This window comes from Pipistrellus kuhlii, unplaced genomic scaffold (genome assembly GCF_014108245.1).
Source record: "Pipistrellus kuhlii isolate mPipKuh1 unplaced genomic scaffold, mPipKuh1.p scaffold_m20_p_6, whole genome shotgun sequence".
Taxonomy (NCBI): domain Eukaryota; kingdom Metazoa; phylum Chordata; class Mammalia; order Chiroptera; family Vespertilionidae; genus Pipistrellus; species Pipistrellus kuhlii.
The window spans coordinates 49,927,762-49,950,953 of record NW_023425562.1 but is presented as its reverse complement, the minus strand read 5'-3'; the positions used below and the strand labels follow the sequence as shown (position 1 = coordinate 49,950,953).

The 23,192-nt window shown below is 40.5% G+C and overlaps 2 protein-coding genes across 13 annotated transcripts in view; one reads left to right on the top strand and one right to left on the bottom strand.

Moving 5' to 3' along the window:
* Positions 1-11,792, bottom strand: part of TTI1 (TELO2 interacting protein 1) — a 41,623-nt gene extending 29,831 nt beyond the window's left edge. For 2 of the 3 annotated variants that reach the window (XM_036419863.2, XM_045574679.1), the window contains exon 1: positions 11,631-11,792. In XM_036419863.2, coding sequence (XP_036275756.1) covers positions 11,631-11,792 — 162 coding nt within the window. The remainder of the gene's footprint in view (positions 1-11,630) is intronic. The other variant, XM_045574678.1, reaches the window with a different exon arrangement.
* Positions 11,793-12,186: 394 nt separating this feature from the next.
* The window catches only part of RPRD1B (regulation of nuclear pre-mRNA domain containing 1B), a 58,824-nt gene continuing 47,818 nt past the window's right edge, over positions 12,187-23,192 (top strand). For 9 of the 10 annotated variants that reach the window (XR_006740339.1, XR_004984575.2, XR_004984572.2 and 6 more), the window contains exons 1-2: positions 12,187-12,337; positions 18,825-18,954. Coding sequence is in view for 5 of the 10 variants with exons in the window: in XM_045574681.1 (XP_045430637.1) it covers positions 12,187-12,337; positions 18,825-18,954 (281 nt within the window). In the remaining 5 variants the exon portion in view is untranslated. The remainder of the gene's footprint in view (positions 12,338-18,824; positions 18,955-23,192) is intronic. The other variant, XM_036419870.2, reaches the window with a different exon arrangement.

Here is a 23,192-nt window from a genome sequence, read left to right as displayed (position 1 = left end):
ATCTCATCGGCACCGGCTCACAGACTGATGACCCCGAGGCTGCTCTGCCATTCTACAGGTGTAGTTGAAATAGTAGAAGAAAACGAAGATAACCACTTAATGGGATCTAGCTGTCAGAAGTAGGAAAAGGAAATAATAGCACCCTGAGGTAGTGAATCTTAGATTAAAAGAACCACTAAAGGAGATAAACAAAAATTTGAAAAGTAATAAGACCAAAAAGGAAGTTCAATTACAAGACAAAAGATATTTCTTAGAGTTTCCAAAATATGATTTTACACACATACAGCGCAATTGATGGGGGAAATAAAAAAAGATGGCTAATTGCTGAGAACCAATTAGTGGCCAGGAAGATTTAGTAATTACTTTAAAACTCTGAGCAGAAATACAAAGAGATGAAAATTGTGAGACCTAGCCCTAACCAGTTTGGCTCAGTGGATAGAGCATCGGCCTGAGGACTGAAAGATCCCAGGTTAGATTCTGGTCAAGGGCATGTACTTTGGTTGTAGGCACATCCCCAGTAGGAGGTGTGCAGGAGGCAGTTGATCGATGTTTCTCTCTCATTGATGTTTCTAACTCTCTATCCCTCTCCCTTTCTCTCTGGAAAAAAAAAAATCAATAAAATATATTTAAAAAAGAAGAAAGAAAATTGTGAGACCTAGAGGACAGATCTGGTAGAACTAACATGTAAATAGCTGGGAATTCTGGAAGGGAAAAAAGGAACAGATAGAGCAGATGGAGGAGCTAAAACAAATAACAGAAACATTTCTCTGACCTACAAAAAAAAAAAAAAAAGATTTATATGGGGACCGAAAAGACAGAAGGATACACACCAAGTCACATTCTGGTAAAATTCCTGTACACTAAAAAATAAAGAGAAAAATCATATATGCTTTCAGAAAGAAACAGCAAATAGTGCTGGCTTTGACTCTCTCCTTTACATCAGTAGATACTAGAAGACAGCAGAACTGCAAATGAAGGATTGTGCCCCTCTCCCACCGCCATAAACAGGCAAGATAGTCACCATGGAAGGTGAAAGAACAATATGTAAGAATTGAGAGAGGATTATCATCTGTATACCTGACAGAGGAAGATAACTGAAAAAGAGCTTCATTCAAACAACAAATGAAACAGAGACCTAAACTGGGAAGGTGAATGAAAAAGAATATTGCTCAAAAACTTTTTTTCTTTTGGCATGGGAAAATTTCTTCAATTAAAATGTTTAAACGGAAGCTCAGATGTAAAACAGATGAAATCAGAAGGTCTAGTTAAAGCGGGGTGAAGGCAATGACCTGGCTCTGCGTCGCTCCTATTCATCTCAGGAATTTCAAGAAGATAAAACTACGTTCTAGGATTATATGACAAAAACTGTAATAGAGCTTATGAAGTGGGAGCACACAATATGTCTAAAACGACTTCTCTGCTCTTTCCCCTGTATTCTCTTTATGACTGATGGTCCTCACCTGAGCTAGAAACCTTAGGCTTTCTGCTTTCTTAATTCCACTATTTCCTTAAGTTTCATCAATTCTACCCCTTTAACATCTTTCAAATGAGTTGATGACCATCATTTATTCAATGTTGGACTGACCATGGCAGTTTCCTCTCTGGCTCCCTGCCTTGAGCCCACATTACATGATGACATGTAAGTGATCATTGTAAACAAAAATCTGATCACCTGTCTCCATGCTTAAAATTCTTCAACTGCTTTCCGTAGCCTGCTGAAAGTAAAAACACTTACTTACCATGGCACACAAGTACCTACCTATCTCACTGACTCCGTCTCTTTTGCTTCACCCTTTGAACTTGAAACTGTAACCATGTAAAATGATAAAACTTGCAATTTCCCACACAGGTAACGCTATTTCACATTTTCCTCCTTTGTTCTAACACTGTAAGTACCGTTATCATAGTATTTAGCATGCTGTATTATTCGCTACATGTCTGTCTTACATACTTTAGCGGTACATATTCTGCATTCAAATATGAGATATTAGGGTGTGGTAGGCCAATATTCTTGCTGACAACTAGGAAAAATGCCAGGTAAATTTAAAAAAATCATTTATTGAAGCATCAAATAGTTGTGGAAGCAACACGATAGACTAATATTCTAGTTGAGGGAAATGTTCAGAGTGAGTCAATAATCAGGAGTTACTCTCCCATCCCTTTCTCTTCAAGGTGCATTTGCTGATCCTAGACATGAGCTCAGGATAACAACATGGCTCAGTGAAGGGACAAGACTGCAGTCTTCAGGGATCTCAAACTATATGACTTCAGGGGGGAGGCTGAGTGAGAAATGACTAAGAAATGTTCAAACAAATGAAAGAGATCAACCCACAGATTCAAGAAGCTCAGCAAACCTCAAGATAATAATACAATGAGAAAAAAATACACATAGCTATCTCACAGTAAAAATGCTAAAAACCAAAAATAGAGAGACAACTCTTTTTAAAAAAATATATATTTTATTGATTTTTTACAGAGAGGAAGGGAAGAGAGCCAGAGAGCCAGAAACATCGACAAGAGAGGGTCATCGATCAGCTGCCTCCTGCACCCCCCAACCAGGGACGCACTCGCAACCAAGGTACATGCCCTTGACCGGAATCGAACCCAGGACCCCTCAGTCCGCAGGCAGATGCTCTATCCACTGAACCAAACCGGTCTCTGCAGAGAGACAACTCTTAAAAGTAACGGAGCAATAAATCAACAGATAACTTCTCAACAAAAATGATAAAATCCAAAAGACAATAGAATAACATCTTTTAGTGCTGAAATAACTACAACTGAATTTTATATCCTATAAAACATCATTCAAAACTGAAAAAGATGTTTTAGACAAACAAAAACTGAGTGAATTCTTGCTATCAGGTCCACACTAAAGGAAAAAATAAAGGGAGAAAATGAACCTAAAGAGAAACATGGATATGTAGGAGGGAATGAAGAACAATACAATAGATCAATATAAAAGAGTATTTACTGTACAAAACAATAATCATTGTGTCTTTTGTTACACACACACACACACACACACACACACATCCAAAATGCAAGACAATAATGCACAAAAGGTGTATGGGGAGTATGTAAGAAATTAAGCATATTAAGAATCTAGCAGTATCAGGAAGTGGTAAAATAATTTGCATTATACTATAATATGTCAGGAATGCATGATAAAATCTATAGAATAAGCTCCCCCCCAAAAAACAACAACAAACAAACACAAAAAACCCCACCGAACCTGTAAAATATATGCTTGTCAACTTCAGAGATCAGTAGAAATTAGATAACAAATATTATTATTATAATTTATCCCCACAAAAAAGGATTAAAAAAAATACCACAACCACACACACCAAAAACCAAACAGAAGTAAAACTAGTGAGTCAAACAGAAAACAAGTAGTAAGATGGTAGGCAGGAACCCTAATGAAACAGTGATATTAATTCAGTTTCTCCACAGAGGCACTATTGACATTTGGGGATGGATAATTATTTGTTGGTGGAGGGTTGTCCTGCCCATGGTAAGATACTTAGCAGTATCTTTGACTTCTGTCCCTCAGATGGCAGTAGCACCCCCAAGGGTGACAACCAAAAATGTCTCCAGATACTGCCAAATGTCCCATGGAGGGCAAAAGTCACCCCTGGATGAGAATCATTGGTGTAGAGCAAGCATGTCAAACTCAGAGGCTAACAGGCCAAATAACAAGGTTTAAGTTTATGTGGGCTGCAAGAAAACCCCAAAAGCTTCAATTTTCATAGAAACAGGTTTATTTCGATAGAGACATGCTGATTACAAAGGGCTGAAATAAATGAGTAATTGTTAACATAAAATAATAGAAAATTTTAACAAAAATTAATACTTTTTCTTGAACTTTAACTCACCAGACACTGAATAACTGCACAGATTAATAAGCCTAACGCACATAAACCTATTTTTCTTGTTCTGAAGAAAGAGAAATATTTCCTGTTGTGCACACCAAGTAAGTCAGTATAAGACTAATGATGTGGCAATCAGCTGTTAAAATATTTGCTGCTAGTACTAGTGGAGAGAAATTAGTGACGTGCCTGTGCATAAGGGAAATAAATGCAACATGGTTATAGTAATCAGTCATTAGTGAACATTGTAGTTCATAATTAATAATTATGCATAACAGGATATTATAAAAATTAAGCTACAAAATTTTTATTAAAACGTTTCTTACATACTGTTATATTGCTTAGGCCGCAAAAATATTCATTGTGGGCCGCATTTGGCCTGTGAGCCAGAGTTTGACATGCTTGGTGTAGAATCAACATAACCCCAATCAAAACCCCATCAGGATTTTTGTACAAAGTAACTAGATGATTCTCAAACTTATATGGGAATGCAAAGCATCTAGAATAGCAATGGCAATTTTGAAAAAAAAAAAAAAAAAGAATTAAATTGGCAAGCTGTGTTCTGTAAGTTCTGGCACCATCTGATTTCAAGATTTACTGTAAAGGTACAATAATTAAAGGCAGTATAGTGTGTTATTGGCATAAAGAAAGGCAAACAGATTAGTTGAACAGAAAAGAGTCCAGAAATAGCCCCCCAAATATAAGAGTCCATATATTCACATACTTGATGCAGGTGATACTAAAATGAACTGGGGGAAAAGAATGGTCTTTTAAATTAAAGGTGCTGTGTCACTTGGCTGTCCATATGAAAAAATGTATTATGTCTTGATTTCATCTCACACCGAATTTAAATGTAAAATATAAAACAATAAAGTTTTCCAAAGAAAATGGAAAAAAGATCTTTGTGATCTTGGAGTAGGCAAAGATTTTTAAAACAGGATACAGAAAAGTTCTGACCCTTAAAAAAGAAAAAAAAGAAAAGGATAAATTCAACTAGATTAAAATTAAGAACTTGTGTTCATCAAAAGGCACGATAGGGAAAAGTCCTATACAGAGAGGCAAGATTATTTCCTAGACTTCTGACAAAAAGCCATATTTATAATATAAAATATTTCTTCTAAATATATATATTTTAAACAGATCATTAAGAAAAAGGGCATCCAGTGTGTTCTTCCCCTTTTCTTAAAAACCTCCCCTACCCCCTTAACACACACACACACACACACACACACACACACCAAAAAACAAACAAAAAAAGAGAAAAGAAAAAGAAGTCCAACATGGAAAAGGACTTGAACAGACATATCACAAAAGACAATATCCCAAATGGCAAATAAACATATGAAAAGACATGCAACATCATTAGTTGGGAAAACACAATTTAAAACCACAATAATATAACATTATATACCTGCCAGAAGGGCTAAGCAAAGAAAAAAAAAATAATAAGGGGGAAGGGGGGATAAAAAGAAAAAGAAAATACTAGGCGTTGGCAAGGATATGAAGCACCCAGAACTCTCACTCAGTACTGGTATGAGTACATCTATTATTCTAAAGGAACATACATATGTATGCTCTATGATTTAGTAATTTCAGTTGTTCATATATACCCAACAGAAATGCATGCATACATGTATCAAAAGGTATGTTCTGGAATACACTATCCACAACTACCCAAATGCTAATCTATGAGGGATAAATCGTGGATACTATTACAATAGATAAATGGATAGTAGTAAATTGTGGTATATTTTCTCAATGGAATACTATACAGTTGAAGATTTACCACAACCGAAAATCTTCAAAAGAACAAGTTACAGGCTCGGAAATATATAAAAGAGATTTCTGTGAGGAAGACAGTATAACAAATTGCTACTTTGACATGGCTATAAAAGGCAATCATATACCTTTATGGGATGGCCATGAAATCACACTTGTGTGACAATATGTCAATTACAGAAGGTATTGTTTAGAGATTTAGAGCCTTAGGAGTCCTAGACTCTATTCCTATAAAATACAACTCTGATTATTCAAAGTGGTACTGCAAAGTTTGATGCAGATTTAACTGACAGCAACAGGGGCATCCTGGTCCAGAAAGTGATTGTGAGACCAGGCATTCAGAATAAGCTGATTCTCCAGCAGGAGAGCAGAGAAAACAAACCAGAATTCAACTGTGACAGAATAAACAAAGCCTGAACACACAGTTCTTGATTGCTGATGGCCATCGAAACCTTTCCTAGTTTAGTGTTCTCCTGTGGCCGGGGAAAGTAGTCCCGGGAGAGGTGAGGGAAGAGATCTGCAATCATAGAGCATGAGTGAAACCATTCCCCCTGGCGGCCTTATCTCTCCTCCCCTCTTTCTGCCTCTTCACGGGGATTGGCTATATAAGATCCCCGAGCCATGGAGCTGGGGGAAGACAAATGGGGCAATCTGTACAGACTGCTATCTTTACAGGCACTCAGAGGATAGGATGGTAGATCCAAGATACTTATTATATCATACAGTCGAGATGTGAAAAAAGGGAGGGAAAAAGACTTGCAAAGGAATTTGGACAAGAGAATCTGGGTTGGAGTTGGGAGACTAAACACTCAGGGCTGCATGGAAAGACTGCTCAAGGTGAAATAATTGTCAGAAGCAAAGGCCAGAAGGAAGAAAAGTCCTAGCACCTAATAAGCCAAAGGGACAAGACAAAGGTGCCATCGTAGCAAGTGAGCCACAGCTCACCCAGGTGTGACTCTGATCACTCTCTCTGGGCCCAACATACATCCTCATGGCTCACTCTCAGGGCTTTGCTCACATGTGAATTCTGAGTGAAACCTTCTCTGTTCACCCTTATTTAAAACTGAAACCTATCCTCACTCCTTCCCACCCTGACACTACCTACCTCCTTTCCCTGCCTTTCAAATTTTCTCCATAGCACTTAATACCACCCGTCAAAACAGATGATCTACCAATTTATTTGCCTCTCGTCCCGTACTAAGAATACAGGCTCTACGAAAGCAGTGATATTTGACAGGTCTGTTTATTGCTTCTGGCACATAGCAGGTATTCAGTAAATGCTTGCTGAACCAATAGCCACAGTTTAAGGTCTGGTCCTCTCTTTGGTAGAGCTTTAATATCAGCTATGTCTGAACCGGACTCTGGGTAAAATATTCTGCACTCTTTTTCTGTTGGATTGAGTTATTCCCATAGATAGCTGATCTGAACCACTATGGGAAGATCTTACTAGATGCATTCTCAGGGGAGCAATCATAGCTCTAGATTTTGGCTATACCCAGCCCACTTTTAGGCTGTCTCCAGGCCAGGGAGAGAATGAGTATAAGAAAACGAATCTGACGATCTGGGTTCTAGTCCTGGCTCTTTTAGTGCCTGTCTGTGTGATTTTTAATCAACTTTAGTATCTCCATCTTAAAATAAACTTGGTGGAGAAGATGATCTCCAAAACTTCTAGCTTTAACTAGCTATGCATAGAAAAGCTGGGTTTAGATCCCAGAGACAAGAGTTCAGATATGAGAATCTCCAATATAAGTTCTTGAGTAGAAGGAAGAAAATGAATACTCGTTGAAAACACCCACCTATGCCACACAATGTTCATAAACTCTTATGTATTTTTTATGTATGTAATTTTTTTGTACGTAAATTCCTCATCCACAAGTTGAGTAACACAGGACTCAGGGAGGCTAAGGAATGCCCACAAGCGCACTGCAAGCAGCGTCAGACCTGGAATGCAACTCACGCCTGTGTGATTCCAAAGGCTGTACCACTCCTTCCACAATACCAGAAGTTCCCAATCCAACTGCTTATCAGAATGAAGGAAGAACAATGTACAGATTTCAGGGCCTTACGCCAGATCTCCTGAATCAGAATCTACCCTGGGGCTGGGGAGTGGTGGTGGGGTGGGTGGTGGGTGGTGGTGGCTAGCACGTATGTTTGGGAAAAGTTCAGGTCAATCTGATGATCAACCAGGTGTGTGAAGTCTGCACTGTATACGTTCTACTCATACTGGGCATTTTCCAAAGAACAGGAGTCAGGTGATGGAAGAGGTACTTGTTCAATAATCCATCTGGCAGTAGTGCTCATTGTACACTGGAGGACTGCTGCCTTGGGTTAAAACGATGGGCTTATTTGTGTGCCTCTCCAACAGGATGGTATGCTTTTTTAGAGTTGCAGCTTTACTGTGGTTTTCCCAGCATCTGGTGTAATGTCTGCCAAGCAGTTCCGACTCGCTGTTTGTTTAATAAATGAGTAACAGCTAGATAAACATTAAATCTCCAGCATACCCTCAAGTTCTGTAGCTTCCTACCCATCCTTCCTTCTACCTAGAAATATTTCCTTAGCATACACTACATGCCATACACTGTGCTAAGCTCTTAAAGAGGGAACAGAGACACAAGGGTAACTGGAGGGTCTAGCCCTGCAATGGAGGAGGGGAAGTGCTGCAGAACATTAAGTACATGCCTGGCTGATGTGGCTCAGTGGTTGAGCATTGACCTATGAATCAGGGGGTTATGGTTTGATTCCCAGTCAAGGCACAGGCCAAGGTTGTGGGCTTGATCCCCAGTGAGGGGTGTGCAGGAGGCAGCTGATTGATGATGTTTCTCTTTCATCGATGTTTCTATCTTTCTCTGGAGCCCTTCCTTTCTCTCTAGAAAAATCAATAAAAAGATATTTAAAAACCAACGACCATTAAGTACACAAAACAGAAGATGGAAGAGGGGAATCAAGGATCCTTCCCATAAATCCTTCCACAAATTACTCCAGGCTCGCTTAGTATTTTGTTTATAACTGTTCTCTACAGAACACTTGTGAAACAGTACCCCGTGTTAGACTAATAATTTGTGTGAAGCAAAAACGGATAAGACTGAAAGTACAGGTGATCACAAGTATAGGTGATGACTTCAACTTTTTTTCTCTCAACAACTGACAGAACAACTAGACAGAAAATCAGCAAGGATAACAACACAACAATACTATCAACATTTACGGGATACTTCAACCCACAACAGCAGAATACATATTCTTTTCAAGTGCCCACAGCCATATATCAAGATAAACCATATTCTGGACCATAAAACATATCTCAACAAATTTAAAAGAATTAAAATCATACTGAGTATGTTCTCTAACCATGATGGAATCAAATGAAGAATCACTACCAGGGAGGTAACAGAAAAATGTCCAAACACTTGGAAACAAAACAATACATTCCTAAATAATCCATGAATCAAAGAGGAAATCTCAAGGAAATAAAAACAACATAGAAATCAATGACAATGAAAATACAACATATCAAAATTTGTGGAGTATGCTAATTAGCTAGGACGGCCTCATGGGTACGTCTGGCAGGAGTGAGTGGGTGTGGCTGCATGCCGCATGAGGCTGGGCATGTGAGGTTGTATCAAATAAAATAAAATGCATTCACATGCCCGAAGACGACAGAGTTCAAGGGAGAAGGGCTCCAGTTTTGTTTCTCACACCCAGCTAGGAGGACTCCCTGGGTGGCTCTCCCCTCCAAGCCCTGAGCAGGACGGGTGCTCCGCTCCTGCTGGGGAGCCCCGAAGAGAGGCGGGGCAAAGTGCTTTCCCTCCGGACCCGCTCTCCCTGGGAGTCTGGAATGAAGGAAGGCCCTGGCCAGCAGCTGGGGAAGGGAGGCCCTGACTGGGCCCTTACCCTCCTTGATTTTTATTTAAAGCACTCAGTACTTTCTGATTTATCTTATACTTGCATGTTTATCTGCCTTCCCCTATAGAAGTTAAGCTTCCAAGATAATGAATTCTGTTTCCCTAGAATAGTGCTTCAGACATAGATACCAAAATTATTAGCTGAATGAATGAGAACTACTGGCTCAGGAGTGAAGAATTTGGGATCTGACACCAGATAACCATGATTTGACTCCTGGATCTGTAATTTCTTATTTCCAAGTGACATTGGGTAGGTTACTCACCCATATTTTATGTTTTCTCATTTATCCAATAGTGGTAATAATGTCCACTCCATAGAACTATTATAATGATTAAATAAAAGATGTATATAATGTACTTAACACGTTAAGTGCCCAGTCAGTCACTATACTTTCCATCTGGAAGACAAAACAGACTGGGCGCTTAACGTGTTAATAAAAGTGGTTTGGGCCCTAGGTGGTTTGGCTCAGTAGATAAGAGAGTTGGCCTGTGGACTAAAAGGTACCAGGTTCGATTCCAGTCAAGGGCACATGCCCAGGTTGTGGGCTTAATCCCTAGTATGGGATGGGCATCAATGATTCTCTCTTATCATTGATGTTTCTATCTCCCTCTCCCCCTCCCTTCCTCTCTGAAATCAATAAAAATATATTTTTAAAAAAAAGTGGTTTGGTATAAAAGTGCTCTGTGTATGAGTGTTACTTAATACACAAAGATAGATACACTAGATTTGGACTCAAAGACCCTAGGTTATAATTATAATTAGAACAGCGGCCTGGTGCATGAAATTTGTGCATGGGTAGGGTCTCTAGGCCTGGCCAGTGATCAGGGCCAGCAGGGCCTTCCTTTGGGCTGCCAGCTGCCAGTCAGGGCCCTCCCTTCCCCAGCGGCTGGCCAGGGCCTTCCTTCAATCCGCGCTGCCCGCCTGGTCAGTGCATGTCATAGTGAGTGAGCAAAATCCCGGTCGAACTCCTGAGGGGACAACTTGCATATTAGGCCTCTCTCTCTATTTATATATGTTGACAGTATGATTTTAGGCTATTCATTTATTTTATAGTAATTCACTCAATCAGCTATGAATCAGGTGTTGGGGTAAAAAAGATAGATAAAATGTATTTCCTTTCTTCAAATTCAGTTATGTGGTCTTTGGTAAGGTTACCTAATCTCTCTCAGCCTGTTTCCTCATTTGCCAAACGGGAATTACACAATACGTACCTCATAGCTTTGTCTTAAGGATTGAATGAGTTACTACATGAAAATATTGTATCCGGCTCATAGCAACTGCTAACTATGTTGGCCATGATTATGAGTCTAGTCTGGAGGAGAAGCACCTAAGCAAATAACTACAATACAGTGCGTTAAAAGCAAAAAACAGGCATCAACTAGATGACTGTCTCCTAGCTGGAGTCCACCCACAGCTGATAGTTCCATGATAATCAGGAAATTCCGTAAGTCTACACAGAAACAAACTTCCTATCACTATTCCCAGAGCAGAAAGACAAAGTTCTCTGATGATTTGATAACAGGAATTTAAAACTTTTTGAAAACAGTAGGGTTTTAGTGTCTGAAACAGCGTTTCTTAAAGGTCAATGGACCCATTCACTTATCTGCTTCTAATTCCCCTCCAAAGTTAACATTACTTAAATTTGAGGAACAGTAAAATGAGCCCCAGAGACAGCACGTATGTACTTTCCCAAATAAAACCACCAATTAGGAGCCAAGAGCAGCATAGTGTGTTTTATGATCTAAGAACTGGACATTCAAGGGTGGACCTGGAGCCGAATGGGAGTCCATCAGATGAGACGGAGGGGCGTCACCTTTGGAGAAAGAACAGCAAGAGCTACCGTATGGAGGCGGGAAAAGTAAGTGCACGTGGGTGGCTAGGCAGCGCAAAAAGCTTGGCAGGGTGGGCAGCCAGGGAGCAGTGTTTACGGAAGAAGAATGCAGCTTAGATTTTGTCAGACGTAAGAAAGCCTCCCTCCATACCCTGGTCATGGCCTCAGCCTCAGTGTCCCCTCGGGATCCCCCTCTAGGGGCCACCAAGTTGTTGATCTCCCTCCTGCTCCCGCCACTCTTCCCTTACCTCGTCTTCCAGCCTTTCCCTCACAGTCCCGCCTCCTCCGCCCCGCCGGAAGTGACGCGTAACTAGCGCGCCGCGCCGCGCCAGAAAGGTTCCGCGGCAGCAGGAGAAAGGGTTCCAGCGAGACGTACTGCGCCGGCGTGCGGGCGCGAGCGGCGAAAGCATCTTCCGGAGGCCGCCGAGCTGCGTTCCTTTCCCCTTCTGCCGCTTTCGAAGTGCCCTGAACGAGCTTCAGAGAGGCCGCCGCCGCCCTTGGAGGGGAGCGTATTTTCAGCTCGGAGACCTCCCGGCGGCGTCCAGCTACTCCGGCCCTTGCCCTTTGACCCTGCTTCGCGGCGGGGTGAGAGGTCCGTGGCCATCTTGTGGCGGCGGCGCCGGCGGCTGTTACTGCGGAGACCCATCCCCCTCCCCCGCCTGGCTGCCTGTCAGTGAGTAAAGAGTCTCGCGGGCGGTCTGGTGAGGCGCGGGCGGTCTGGTGAGGCCCCGGCCTCCAGCCGTCGCACTTCCCGCCGCACTGGGCGGCCCAGGCCGCTCGCTGCCGGGCCTCACCGCCGCCACCATGTCCTCCTTCTCCGAATCCGCGCTGGAGAAGAAGCTCTCGGAGCTGAGCAACTCTCAGCAGAGCGTGCAGACCCTGTCTCTGTGGCTCATCCACCACCGCAAGCACGCGGGACCCATCGTCTCGGTGTGGCACCGCGAGCTCCGCAAAGGTAAACTACCCCCCCCCCCTTCCCGCCCTATCCTCTGGAGCCCTCCCCGGGTTGTCCTCTCCTCCACCCGCTGTAGGGGTCCTTCTGGCTTCTTCGATGAGCGTTGCTTTCCAGGCCCGGGGTCTGATTGGGCTTCTGGGGTTGGAGACAGCGTTCTCCCCATTTCTCGGAAAAGGAAAACGAGGCCCGGCACTTGTCGGAGGTTCCATCACCCAGGGCTCCAGGGCTCAGACTCCCCAGTTGAGCCAGCCGTTTTCCCTTTGGGTTCCTCCTGACACTTGTAACTATTATTATCTGGGCAGTGGTGAGCGCCCTGTGGAGGTTACTGGCCTAGCCTGGCCTGTTGTGTGCCAGGCGCTTCCCTGGGCTTTTGGCGTGAGAGCCAGCAGACTCTGGAGTAAGACTTGCCTCGATACGAGTCCTTGCTCAACCACTTTACCTGGGCGCTATTGGGCGAGTTTCTCCATCTGCGTGCCTCTTGTTTTCTCATCTGTAGAATAAGGACTAGGATTGCTGCCACTTACAGAGAGCCCTTATTCTGGGCCAGTCATTATGCCAGGACTGGTAAATATATGCTCGCACTCAGTCTTCAGAACAGCCCAGTGAAGTGGGCTCAGTTACTCCCCGTATAGAGAGGTTCAAGGGCCACACCACCTAGGCTCCTCTTCTCGTGCAACTTTCATTGATTCTAGACCCCGCGCACCATCTTAACAGACATTCCTGGATCTCTGCCTATTATGTGCCAGGCACTAGGTTGGGTGCTTGAAAGCATGTTGGCTCCAGAGGCCACCCCTCTGGAATTTAAGCCTGACTTTGACATTTATTGACCCCAGCCGCTTAACCTCTTTGGTCCTCTGTGCCCTTACTTATAGAACGGAGATGATGATATTTACTGTGCCTTTATCATGTGTCAGGCCCAATACTGATATCTTTTTAAAAAAAAAATAAAAAAAAAAATATATATATATATATATTTTATTGATTTTTTACAGAGAGGAAAGGAGAGGGATAGAGAGTTAGAAACATCGATGAGAGAGAATCACCGATCAGCTGCCTCTTGCGCACCTCCCACTGGAGATGTGCCTGCAACCCAGGTACATGCCCTTGACCAGAATCGAACCCGGGACCTTTCAGTCCGCAGGCTGATGCTCTATCCACTGAGCCAAACCGGTTTCGGCACCAATACTAATATCTTTACATACATTGTCATTTTTAAAAATTTTCAGAGTCCTATGAAGTAGAAACTTTGCAGTTGAGAAAAAATCTGAGGCTATAGTAAAGAGAACAATCTACCATAAATGGTGTCAGACACAGTGTTGGCATTCGATAAATAATAGTGAGATGGGGTTACTGATTGCTCACTGTGAGGCGGGATCTTCACCTTCATGTTGCTTACAGTCTGGTGGGGAAAGATGGTCGCCTACGCAGCTACCTGATATCCTGATGAGCTCCATAGCAGAAAGCTGAGGACATGAAGCTTGGACAGCTTATATGTGATAAGCCCTTTAAGAAACAACTTTACCTATGCTCTCTTCTATCAGTGAAGTGGGGAATTCTACCCTGTTTTACGGACGAGGAAACTGAAGTGGCTAAATGATATTTTTAAGGCCTTGCAATGGTAAAGCTCAGACTACATCTGGCTGGCAGACACCAAAATTCAGGATTCTTTCAGGAGACTCAATTCTAGTCCTATAGCAGAGAGCCACCTCCAAATATGTACTGTACTAAGATAGGGGTCCCTTCATCCTTCTGGGAAGTTGGAGAATAGAACCTAAAGGTCCTAGAACCTCCTTCATGTACCTCACTGTGCCATTCAAATATTTCTAACATCTGAGGTGTGAAAAATGTGAATTGCCTCTTTAGGATCCCATCTGGTAGGCTCTGAGTCAGGCTAGAGAGTCCATCTCAAATATCACATCTTTTCTGAAGCCTTGAATCCTACTTGAGTAATTGGGGTGGTGATGGGGGAACAATTAGGAAGTACATTCATTTATTAAGCTCCTTTAACCTTAATCTCACATGATGGAAAGTTATAACCATCATTGTTATCTCTATCTTATAGATAAGAAGATAAAGGTATGGAAAGATTAAGGGCTTTGTTCAGGGTCACACAGCTGGGACCTGAACCCAGAGCGCTCTGACATTAAAACTTGTGCTTTTAAGCACCAGGGCTTCAGTGCACTTAATAAGTGAATGTGATCATAACCTTCCAACCAAACCTGTAGCACTTCTATTAGAATTAATTACTAACTCCCATCCCACACCAATTTAACATTTACACTTGGCCCTCTGTATCTATAGGTTCTGTATCCAACCATGGATTGAAAATATTCCAGAAAAAAAGTTACGTTGTTGCTGTGTAGTTCGGTCTAGGATGGTGCATCTGTACTGAACGTGTCATTATTTTTTCTTGTCATTATTCCCTAAACAATATAATGTAACAACTACTTACATAGTGTTTATATTTTACTAGAGGCCTGATACATGAAGATTCATGCAAGAATGGGTCTTCCTTCCCCTGGCTGTTAGCACCACCTTTGCTCTGGCCAGAGCCACCTTTCTGCTCCGGCCCGGAGCTCCCTTTCCCCTTCAGCCCGGAGCTGCCTTTCTGCCTTCCCATGCTGCCCAGAGGCCCAGAGCGAACTTACCATGTTTGATGGGTTAAATTGCATACTCACTCCTGATTGGCTGGTGGGCATTGCAAAGGTACAGTCACTTAGCATGTTACTCTTTTATTAGTGTAGGTGATATATAGCATTTGCACATCCTAAGCAAATCCTCCTATTTATTTTCAGTCATCTCTAGATTACTTATACTACCTAACTTACCTAATAAAAGAGTAACATGCTAATTGACCATACCTTTGCTAATTGTCCATCAGCCAGTCAGGAGTGAGTATGCAAATTAAACCAACAAAGATGGCATGTTAATTTGCAGGCGCAGGCTCGGAGACACAGGCTCTGGGCCTCTGGGCAATGTGGGAAGGCGGTGCCAGCAGCCAGGGAAAGGAAGGCCCATTCTTTCACGAATCTTAGTGCATCGGGCCTCTAGTCTATAATAATCTATAATAATAAAAGCATAATATGCAAATCAACCCAACAGCCAAAGAGCAGAATGACGACTATGCTATGACACACACTGGCGCCAGCCAAGGCAGGTGTGATGCGATTGGTCTGGGAGGTGGGAGGGGCTTGCCATGATTGCCCTGCAGAGGGATGCCCAGGACACCCTCTGCTGGGCATTTGATTGGGAGGTGCGGGTGGGGAGAGGTCTCTGTGGAATTGGGGAGCCGGTGGGGGGTGTGGTGGTGGAGACGGGCAGCGCCAGGCCATGCGGGTGCGGGCAGGGGATGGGGTGAGGCTGTGAAGCCAGGAGCCAGAGGAAGGAAGGCCTCCTCTTGCATGAATTTCATGCATTGGGCCTCTAGTTTTATATAAGGGACTTGAGCATCTGTAGATACTGGTACTGGCACAGGGGCTAGGAGGGTGGGGAGGTCTTGGAACTAATAACCCCCTTCCCCCCCAAGATAATACTGAGAGACTACTGTATTTCATTCTTTTAGTTACCTCTTGTTCACTAGGTTGTGTTTTGAGGAAGAAACTAGACCTCTTCGTTTCTTTGTAACATGTACAGTGTGGTACCCGTTACACAGTTAAAAAGTTGGTTAGTAGGAGTTAAGTTGTGGTCTCTGACATTTTGAATAAATACTAATACAACTTTCTGTGGTGATAGAAATGTTTTATATCTGTGCTGTCCAACAAGGTAAGTGGCTATTGAGCACTTGAAATGTGTGATTAAGCAATGAAAATTTAAAATAAATACAATAAAAAATTTAGTTCCTGAGTCTTGCTAGTCATAATTCAAGTGTTTATTCATATGGCTAGTGGCAACCATATTGGACAGTGCAAAGCTAGAGGATGCTCTTGCATGTATCAGGATACAGCTTCCTAATTGAAAATGCCCCGACACTAAAGTGGAAAATAGCCGAAACCGGTTTGGCTCAGTGGTAGAGCGTTGGTCTGCGGACTGGAAGGTCCCGGGTTCGATTCTGGTCCAGGGCATGTACCTTGGTTGCAGCACATCCCGGGTAGGGGGTGTGCAAGAGGCAATTGGTCGATGTTTCTCATCGACGTTTCTAGCTCTCTATCTCTCTCTCTTCCTCTCTGTAAAAAATCAATAAAGTATATTTTTAAAGTGAAAAATATTTTGTGCCCTAATGTTCAAATTGACCCCCCTTAGGTTCTAGCCAACCTAAATTTTTATAAGTGGACAGTTCTATCTATGGTCAAGCCATTTTCCCTAAAATGTTCACAAACTATCTCTGAGTTGCCTTCAAAAAATATTTACCAGATATAAAACAATTACTCTTATGTAAGTACTACTTGTATTGCCGATGTATTGTTTTATTTTCTAAGACTGATTTTTAATTTATCTCTTTGAGGTCTAGTCTCCCTTCCTTTATGAAACTGTTTGGTGTAAAATACTCCTAGGTGAATATTTTTTAGTATTTTTTTTTTTTATCTTGGACTGAATGCAAACAAAAAAGCCTTTAATTTTTAATTTTTTTTTTTACAAACTTATAGAATTTTCAAGATGTCAAAACCAGCCAAACAGTGGAAATTTTTGGTCAGCTAGTTATTTAAACTTTGCTCAATAACTATTTCAACCAGTTTGGAATGGGCATCAATAGAATGTGTAAAGATCTATTTGTCATATTGGAAAGATATCTGAACAAGTGAGCTGTCACCTGGAGCTGGAGTGGAGGGTGTGTGTGTTGAGTGCATTATGACTGTGTTTAAGTGCTCGAGGGCTTTGTCATATCACCTTTACACACATGGTGCTTATTTGACTGTTCAGGATGCTAAATGTGGAAGGATAAAGTTATCCTATCTAAGTACTCATTGCTAAATTTAAGGATGATGGAAAATAATTGGTGTAGTTGATAGTGAAAACCTTGGCTCGCTGGCCTCTTCGATATCATATTTGTAATACTGAAAAATAGTCAAGTCTGAATATCCATAGCATTTTATAATATGAATTCTGTTTTTTTTTTTTTTAACATTAATCATATAGAATTTGTAAAGCTTCACTTTTGTGAAGTTAAGTTTGCTTTGTTGAAATTCTGTTTTACTTTTGAATCTGTTAACTTTCATGGCATTATAGACTTGGTAGTTTCACTGATTGCAACGTCCCAGAACAAGGTTTGCTTTTTACCCCTTAAAAGCAAAAACAGAACAATATTTTGCCATAATCATATCTTCGTAGCAGCATAGCTCCAGGTTTTCATTATTTCTCACCAGTTAGTCATCAAAATTAGGTTGTTAACCGGAAGGTTTATACAATTTGGTATATTCATATTTAATATTTTTTGAGCACTTTAAGTCATTAATTTAAACTATAACATGTTCTAAAAATCTTGTTTTTAACTTGGGTTATTCTTCTGTGGCTACACTTAAAAGTGTCAGAGGTCCTAAAAGTGTCAGAATTATACATGCTGTGTGTATTTCAAAAGAAACAAGTGGTTTCTGAGAGAGCGGAGTAAGGACTAGGTGTGTGTAAAGGTTAACATAGGGCTTGCTTGAATTTTTCAGTACTTTGGCATTGTGTTTTAAGAAAATTTAATGTTTTGAACTGTCTGATTGTATTCTTATTTATTTCCTTTAAAAGAAAACTCGGATCAAAAATTGTAATTAAGTAATCTTACGGTTGAGAAATTATGTGCATAATAGCCAGGAAATTCAGTAAAGTCCCCCGAAGCAACTGTAACTCAGACATATTGCCTGAAATTTTTATGGTTTAATAGATGATACCTAATATAGAGTAATAGAAAATACTACGAAGAGTATGTATAAGAGAAAAATTATGGTTTTTGTGGGACCCATAACTTAGTGTCCAGATTTTAGACATGTTTAAATTTTCATTAAAAATGTAGCATTATGTATATTTATATTTGAGGTATAATATCCATTGGTGCATCTAGAAATTGCTCTGGATTTTAGAGTTGATGTAATTGACTGATGATGGGTATTAGAATGTTCAAAGAGAAATTCTCAGTCTAGGAGCATAAATTTACAAGAACCCATCTCAGTTTTTCATTCTGCAGTATTTGACAATTAATAGTGAGTTAGAAAAGTTCATTTTTACAATGGAATAAATGAAAACCTTGGCTTTAACGTGTCTTCTGGAGAATATTGACTACTTATCCTTTAGGAATTTTCTTCATTTTTACTGCTCATTAATTACCCTGGTTAAAATAACACAGAAATGAAGATAGTCCATTTTTGTTTTTACAAAAATTATATCCTCAAACCTCTTTTGTTAGAGATGTCAAGGAGTTCCTTAGTTTGTTTTTCAAACATATAGCAGCCATGACTTCAAGTAGATAACGCTTGTCTTCACAGTATATAACCTAGAAGTAGCTTAGGGCAAAGAATTGTGAATTGAGAATTTCCTTAATGTAAGTTAAATTATTTTTTCTTTTTTCCAGCCAAATCAAATAGAAAGCTTACGTTTCTATATTTAGCAAATGATGTCATCCAAAACAGTAAAAGGAAAGGACCTGAATTCACTAGAGAATTTGAATCTGTCCTTGTGGATGCTTTTTCTCATGTTGCCAGGTATGTTGTCTTGTTTTTTGTTTTATGTTTAAATATATTACCTTTCCTCCTTTTTGTTCTTTTCTTTTTCAAGATAACTTTTATAAATTGATAACTTGTACTTTACAGATGTGCTTCACAGAGTGATGCAAAGGCTAAGTTATGGTTTTATGTTTTGCTGGACCCTTAAAAACTGCCTCAGACATATAAACATTTTGATGCATTAAGGAATTCAGACTAGTGCTTGAATCATCCTTTTCCTAGATTTAGTTATTTATTGAATTCATTTCTTAAGTATGGTATATCTTTCTTTGTTTTGGCTGAATTGTCTCTAGCTTATGATAAAAAAACATAAAGCCAAATATTAATAGTACAAGGGACCCTTCCAGTAACAAAATCTTATTAGCAAGAAATTAGTTACTTATGCCTTTATTTTTACTTACTTTCTTCTGGATGCCCGATTTACTAGAAATAGTGGTCATTACTGTCACTGCAAAGGTAGTTACTAGTGTGGAAAGTAGATATTTGCTCTGGCTATATCATATGAAGTCTTTCCACTGTTGTGTTTTATAGCAGAGAAGACTGGAGCATAAAGCACATATATACCTAATATCACAGAAAACATCCATTGATTAAGAGTTTTATAAATTATTCTTATTCATTTAAAAACAAGTTGTTTTTCCATACACACAAGTTAGTTGCCTAGGAAGAGCAGAGAAAAATGATTTTTCACTAGACTTATTCAGCAAACATAAAAAAAGTAAACGTCTTTGCAAAAGGAAATTGGGATGTACACAAAGGAGACTAGTGGGTTAAATAAAAATTGTTCTTGGATCTAAAATGTAAGTGAAAGGTCTTAAATGTGAAAATAAGTTGCATTCAATTAAAGATTTAAAACATTTGAAGGAATAAAATGAGAAATCCAAAAGGAAATTACATCTAGATTTCTAGAGGTGAAAAAAAGACTTTTGTTTGCCCACTACATAGTTGGCTCGCTCTTTTGGTGAACCTGGGCACCGAAGAAAATGTGTTATGAACTTGAATAAATTGATGAACAAAGAAAATGTGTTATGAACTTATCTTATAGCAGAAAGTAAGCTTAGAACAAACTTCTAGAGTAGCTGTTTGAAACTAGAGATAGGCTTTTTTTTGTTTGTTTTGAGGAGATTTCATTTTGTTTCTTAGACATTGGCTGTAGCTTCTCCTCTAACACTGAGTGACTTTACATGTGATACTTAGCTTTTTGAGCCCAAGTTTCCTAATTAGAGTTGTGAGGCTAAAGTAAAACAGGTCACCCTGGCTGGGCAGTTCAGTTGGTTAGAGCCTCATCCCAACAGGCCAAGGCTGTGGGTTCCATCCTGTTCAGGACACATATAAGAAATGATGAATGCATAAGTAAGTGGAACAACAAATCCTGTCTAGCACTTGAAACATCCTTTTTCTCTCTCCCCATCTCTCTTTCTTTCTCTCACACCACCCACTCCCCTTCACCTCTCTTCCTCTCTCTCTCAAATCAATAGGGGGAAAAAATGCTCTGGCAGGATAGCTCACTTGGTTAAAGCCTTGTCCTGATATACCAAGGTTGCAGGCTCAATCTCTAGTCAGGGCACATATAAGGAGAGGAAAAAAAAAAAAAAAAAGCAAAACAGTATGTTTAAAAGTACATAGTACAATGACTCATCTAAGGTCTTTGCTACTTCATAGGAATGTGCGTAGTGAAGTGTCTGTCACAGAGCTGCCCTGGCACAGAGAGGGATTCAGTAAATATTTAATGAATTAGAAATATTTAATGAATTTAGGGTATAGGAAATTGACTAAAGTAGTTTTCTGTAGCATTATTAAATGTAACATTTTTATTTAAAAATTGAACAGTAATCATTAGCTGCCCCAAATCCAGAAAAGGGTAAATAGAAGGGGGTGACAGGAGAATGAACAATAAATACCATGATAGGAAATCCCTTTTCTACTTGGTAACATCTTAAGACCTATCTAGGAGGAACTGTGGCATTGTGAGGAAGTAAACCTGGCCCTTTTTAATTAAAAAAAAAAAAAAAAATCCCCAATTTATTTATTTTATTATTAGTATTATTATTTGCATTCTTCTAGTTCTTTTAGTGTCCTATTTGGGTATTATATATGGGATCTCATGTTTCCAAGCCCCCTCCCCCTACCGTTGTTAGAACAGAAAGGCCAGCCATTCCACTTCAATACTAATGTACCTTATCAATAATTAGAAGTGCTCTCTGTATGGTTCTCCTTTGGCCAATTGATAAACAAAGGTAATGGACCTATTGACCAAAATTGATTAGGAATCCTATATAATAAAAGGGTAATATGCAAATAGACTGAACAGCCGAACAACTGGTTGCTATGATGCACACTGACCACCTGGAGGAAGACGCTCAGTGCAGGAGCTGCTCTCTGGTGGTCAGTGAGCTTCCACGGGGGGAGCACCCTAAGCCAGAAGCGGGGCTCCCAGTCTGCCAGAGGGCGCAGGCTTGACTGAGGGATGCCCCCACCCACAATCCCCTTAGTGCATGAATTTCATGCACTGGGCCTCTAGCCTATGATACTTTTCTACCTCTTCCCTCACCCCCCAAATTTCCTAAATGAACTCCTTCAAGTCAGAAACCTGCCAAACTCATGGGTAGATTTAATTTGAATAGCAGTTTAATTAACCAGACTTTGTACTTTCCCCACACACAGATGACTTCTTGTTTCCTTCTCAGTTTGGAGATGGTTGTGCACCTTAGTTTTCTTTCATTCAATGTGTATTTGAGTATCTTATGTGCACCAGAAACTGATTCAGACAATGGGGAGCAGCCATAAGTAAGGACAAATAAATGAACAAGATACTTTCAAAGAGTGATAATGTGGACATAATAGAATAAATGGCATTCTAGAGGGGGATCTTTCTAGTGTGAAGGAAAGCCTCTCTCAGGAAATGACATTTGAGGTAATCATGTGAAGTAGGAACAAGAGATAGAAATAATTTTGGTATGTTAAGAGGTAGAAATAATTTTGGCATGGTAAGAGGATCAGAAAGAAGGCCAGTGTGGTTAGAACACAATGAGCAAAGGGAATTGTGGCATGCAGATGATATCAGAGGTAGGCAGGTGCCAGTCACATATGCCTTGAAAGTGTAGGGAGATCACTGAAAGGTTTTATACAGAGGAAGGATTTATTCTCTCACACTGTTAAAGATCCCTTTGGCTTGGCTTTGGAGAATGAGGGGTAAGGTCATGGCGACATCAGCTAGGACTCGGGAGCAATGAGAAGATTAATAGCTTCTGTTTATTGATTGTTCACTTTGTGGATGGATTTGTTCCCCTCCCCCATTTCCCCCCAAATGTAAACTGGTAGGGTTTGTGGGAATGGAGTAGGAGTTTGTAGTGAAGGAACAGAGAAATCAAAAATTATTTTGGTGTTTTGACATAAGTGGGTGGCTAGTGGCACCCTTATGGAGATGAGGTTTGGGAAAACAGTATGGTAGAGGAAATAAAGAGTTTTGTTTTGACCATGTTACGTTTGATGGTAGATATTCCAAGGGGCAGTGCCAGATAGGCAGATGGATAAAATACAGGCATACCAGGTTTTATTGTTCTTTGCGTTATTGCGCTTCATAGATGTGTTTGTTTTTTTTTTACAATTTGAAGGCAAGGCCCTCCACCAGCAAAAAAGAATACTACTGGTTTTATTGAGGTGGTTCCTTTATTGTGGTCTGGAACCAAACCCACAATATTTCAAAGGTATGCCTGTCATCTGAATCTCAGTAGGGAATTAATTTTTGGAGACAAATTTGGAGTTAGCACTGTAGACATATTTATTTACCGTTTGTCACAGGTCCCAAAGACCACTCCTAGGTTTGGTGATTTCAGGTAGAAAGGATATAAGTAAAATCAGTAAAGGGAAAAGGTGCGTGGGATGAAGTCCAGAGGAGACTTAAGTGTAAGCTTCCAAGTGATTTTTAGCCCTGTGCCACAAATATTTTAAAACATGCAATATCTGATTAGTCAAGGACACTGACATCTTTTCCTTTAGATTATCAGATTAAAAAGTGACAATAGTCAACACAACAATAGGTGTTGGTGTGAATGAATCGAAATTACACTTTTTTTTTTTTTTTTTTAAGTCCTTACCCGAGGATACGTTTTTAATGATTTTGGGGGAAGAGAGAGAAACATCACATCGGCTGCCTCCCATAGGTACCTCAACCAGGGATCAAATTCAAAACCTAGGTGTGCGCCCTGACCAGGAAT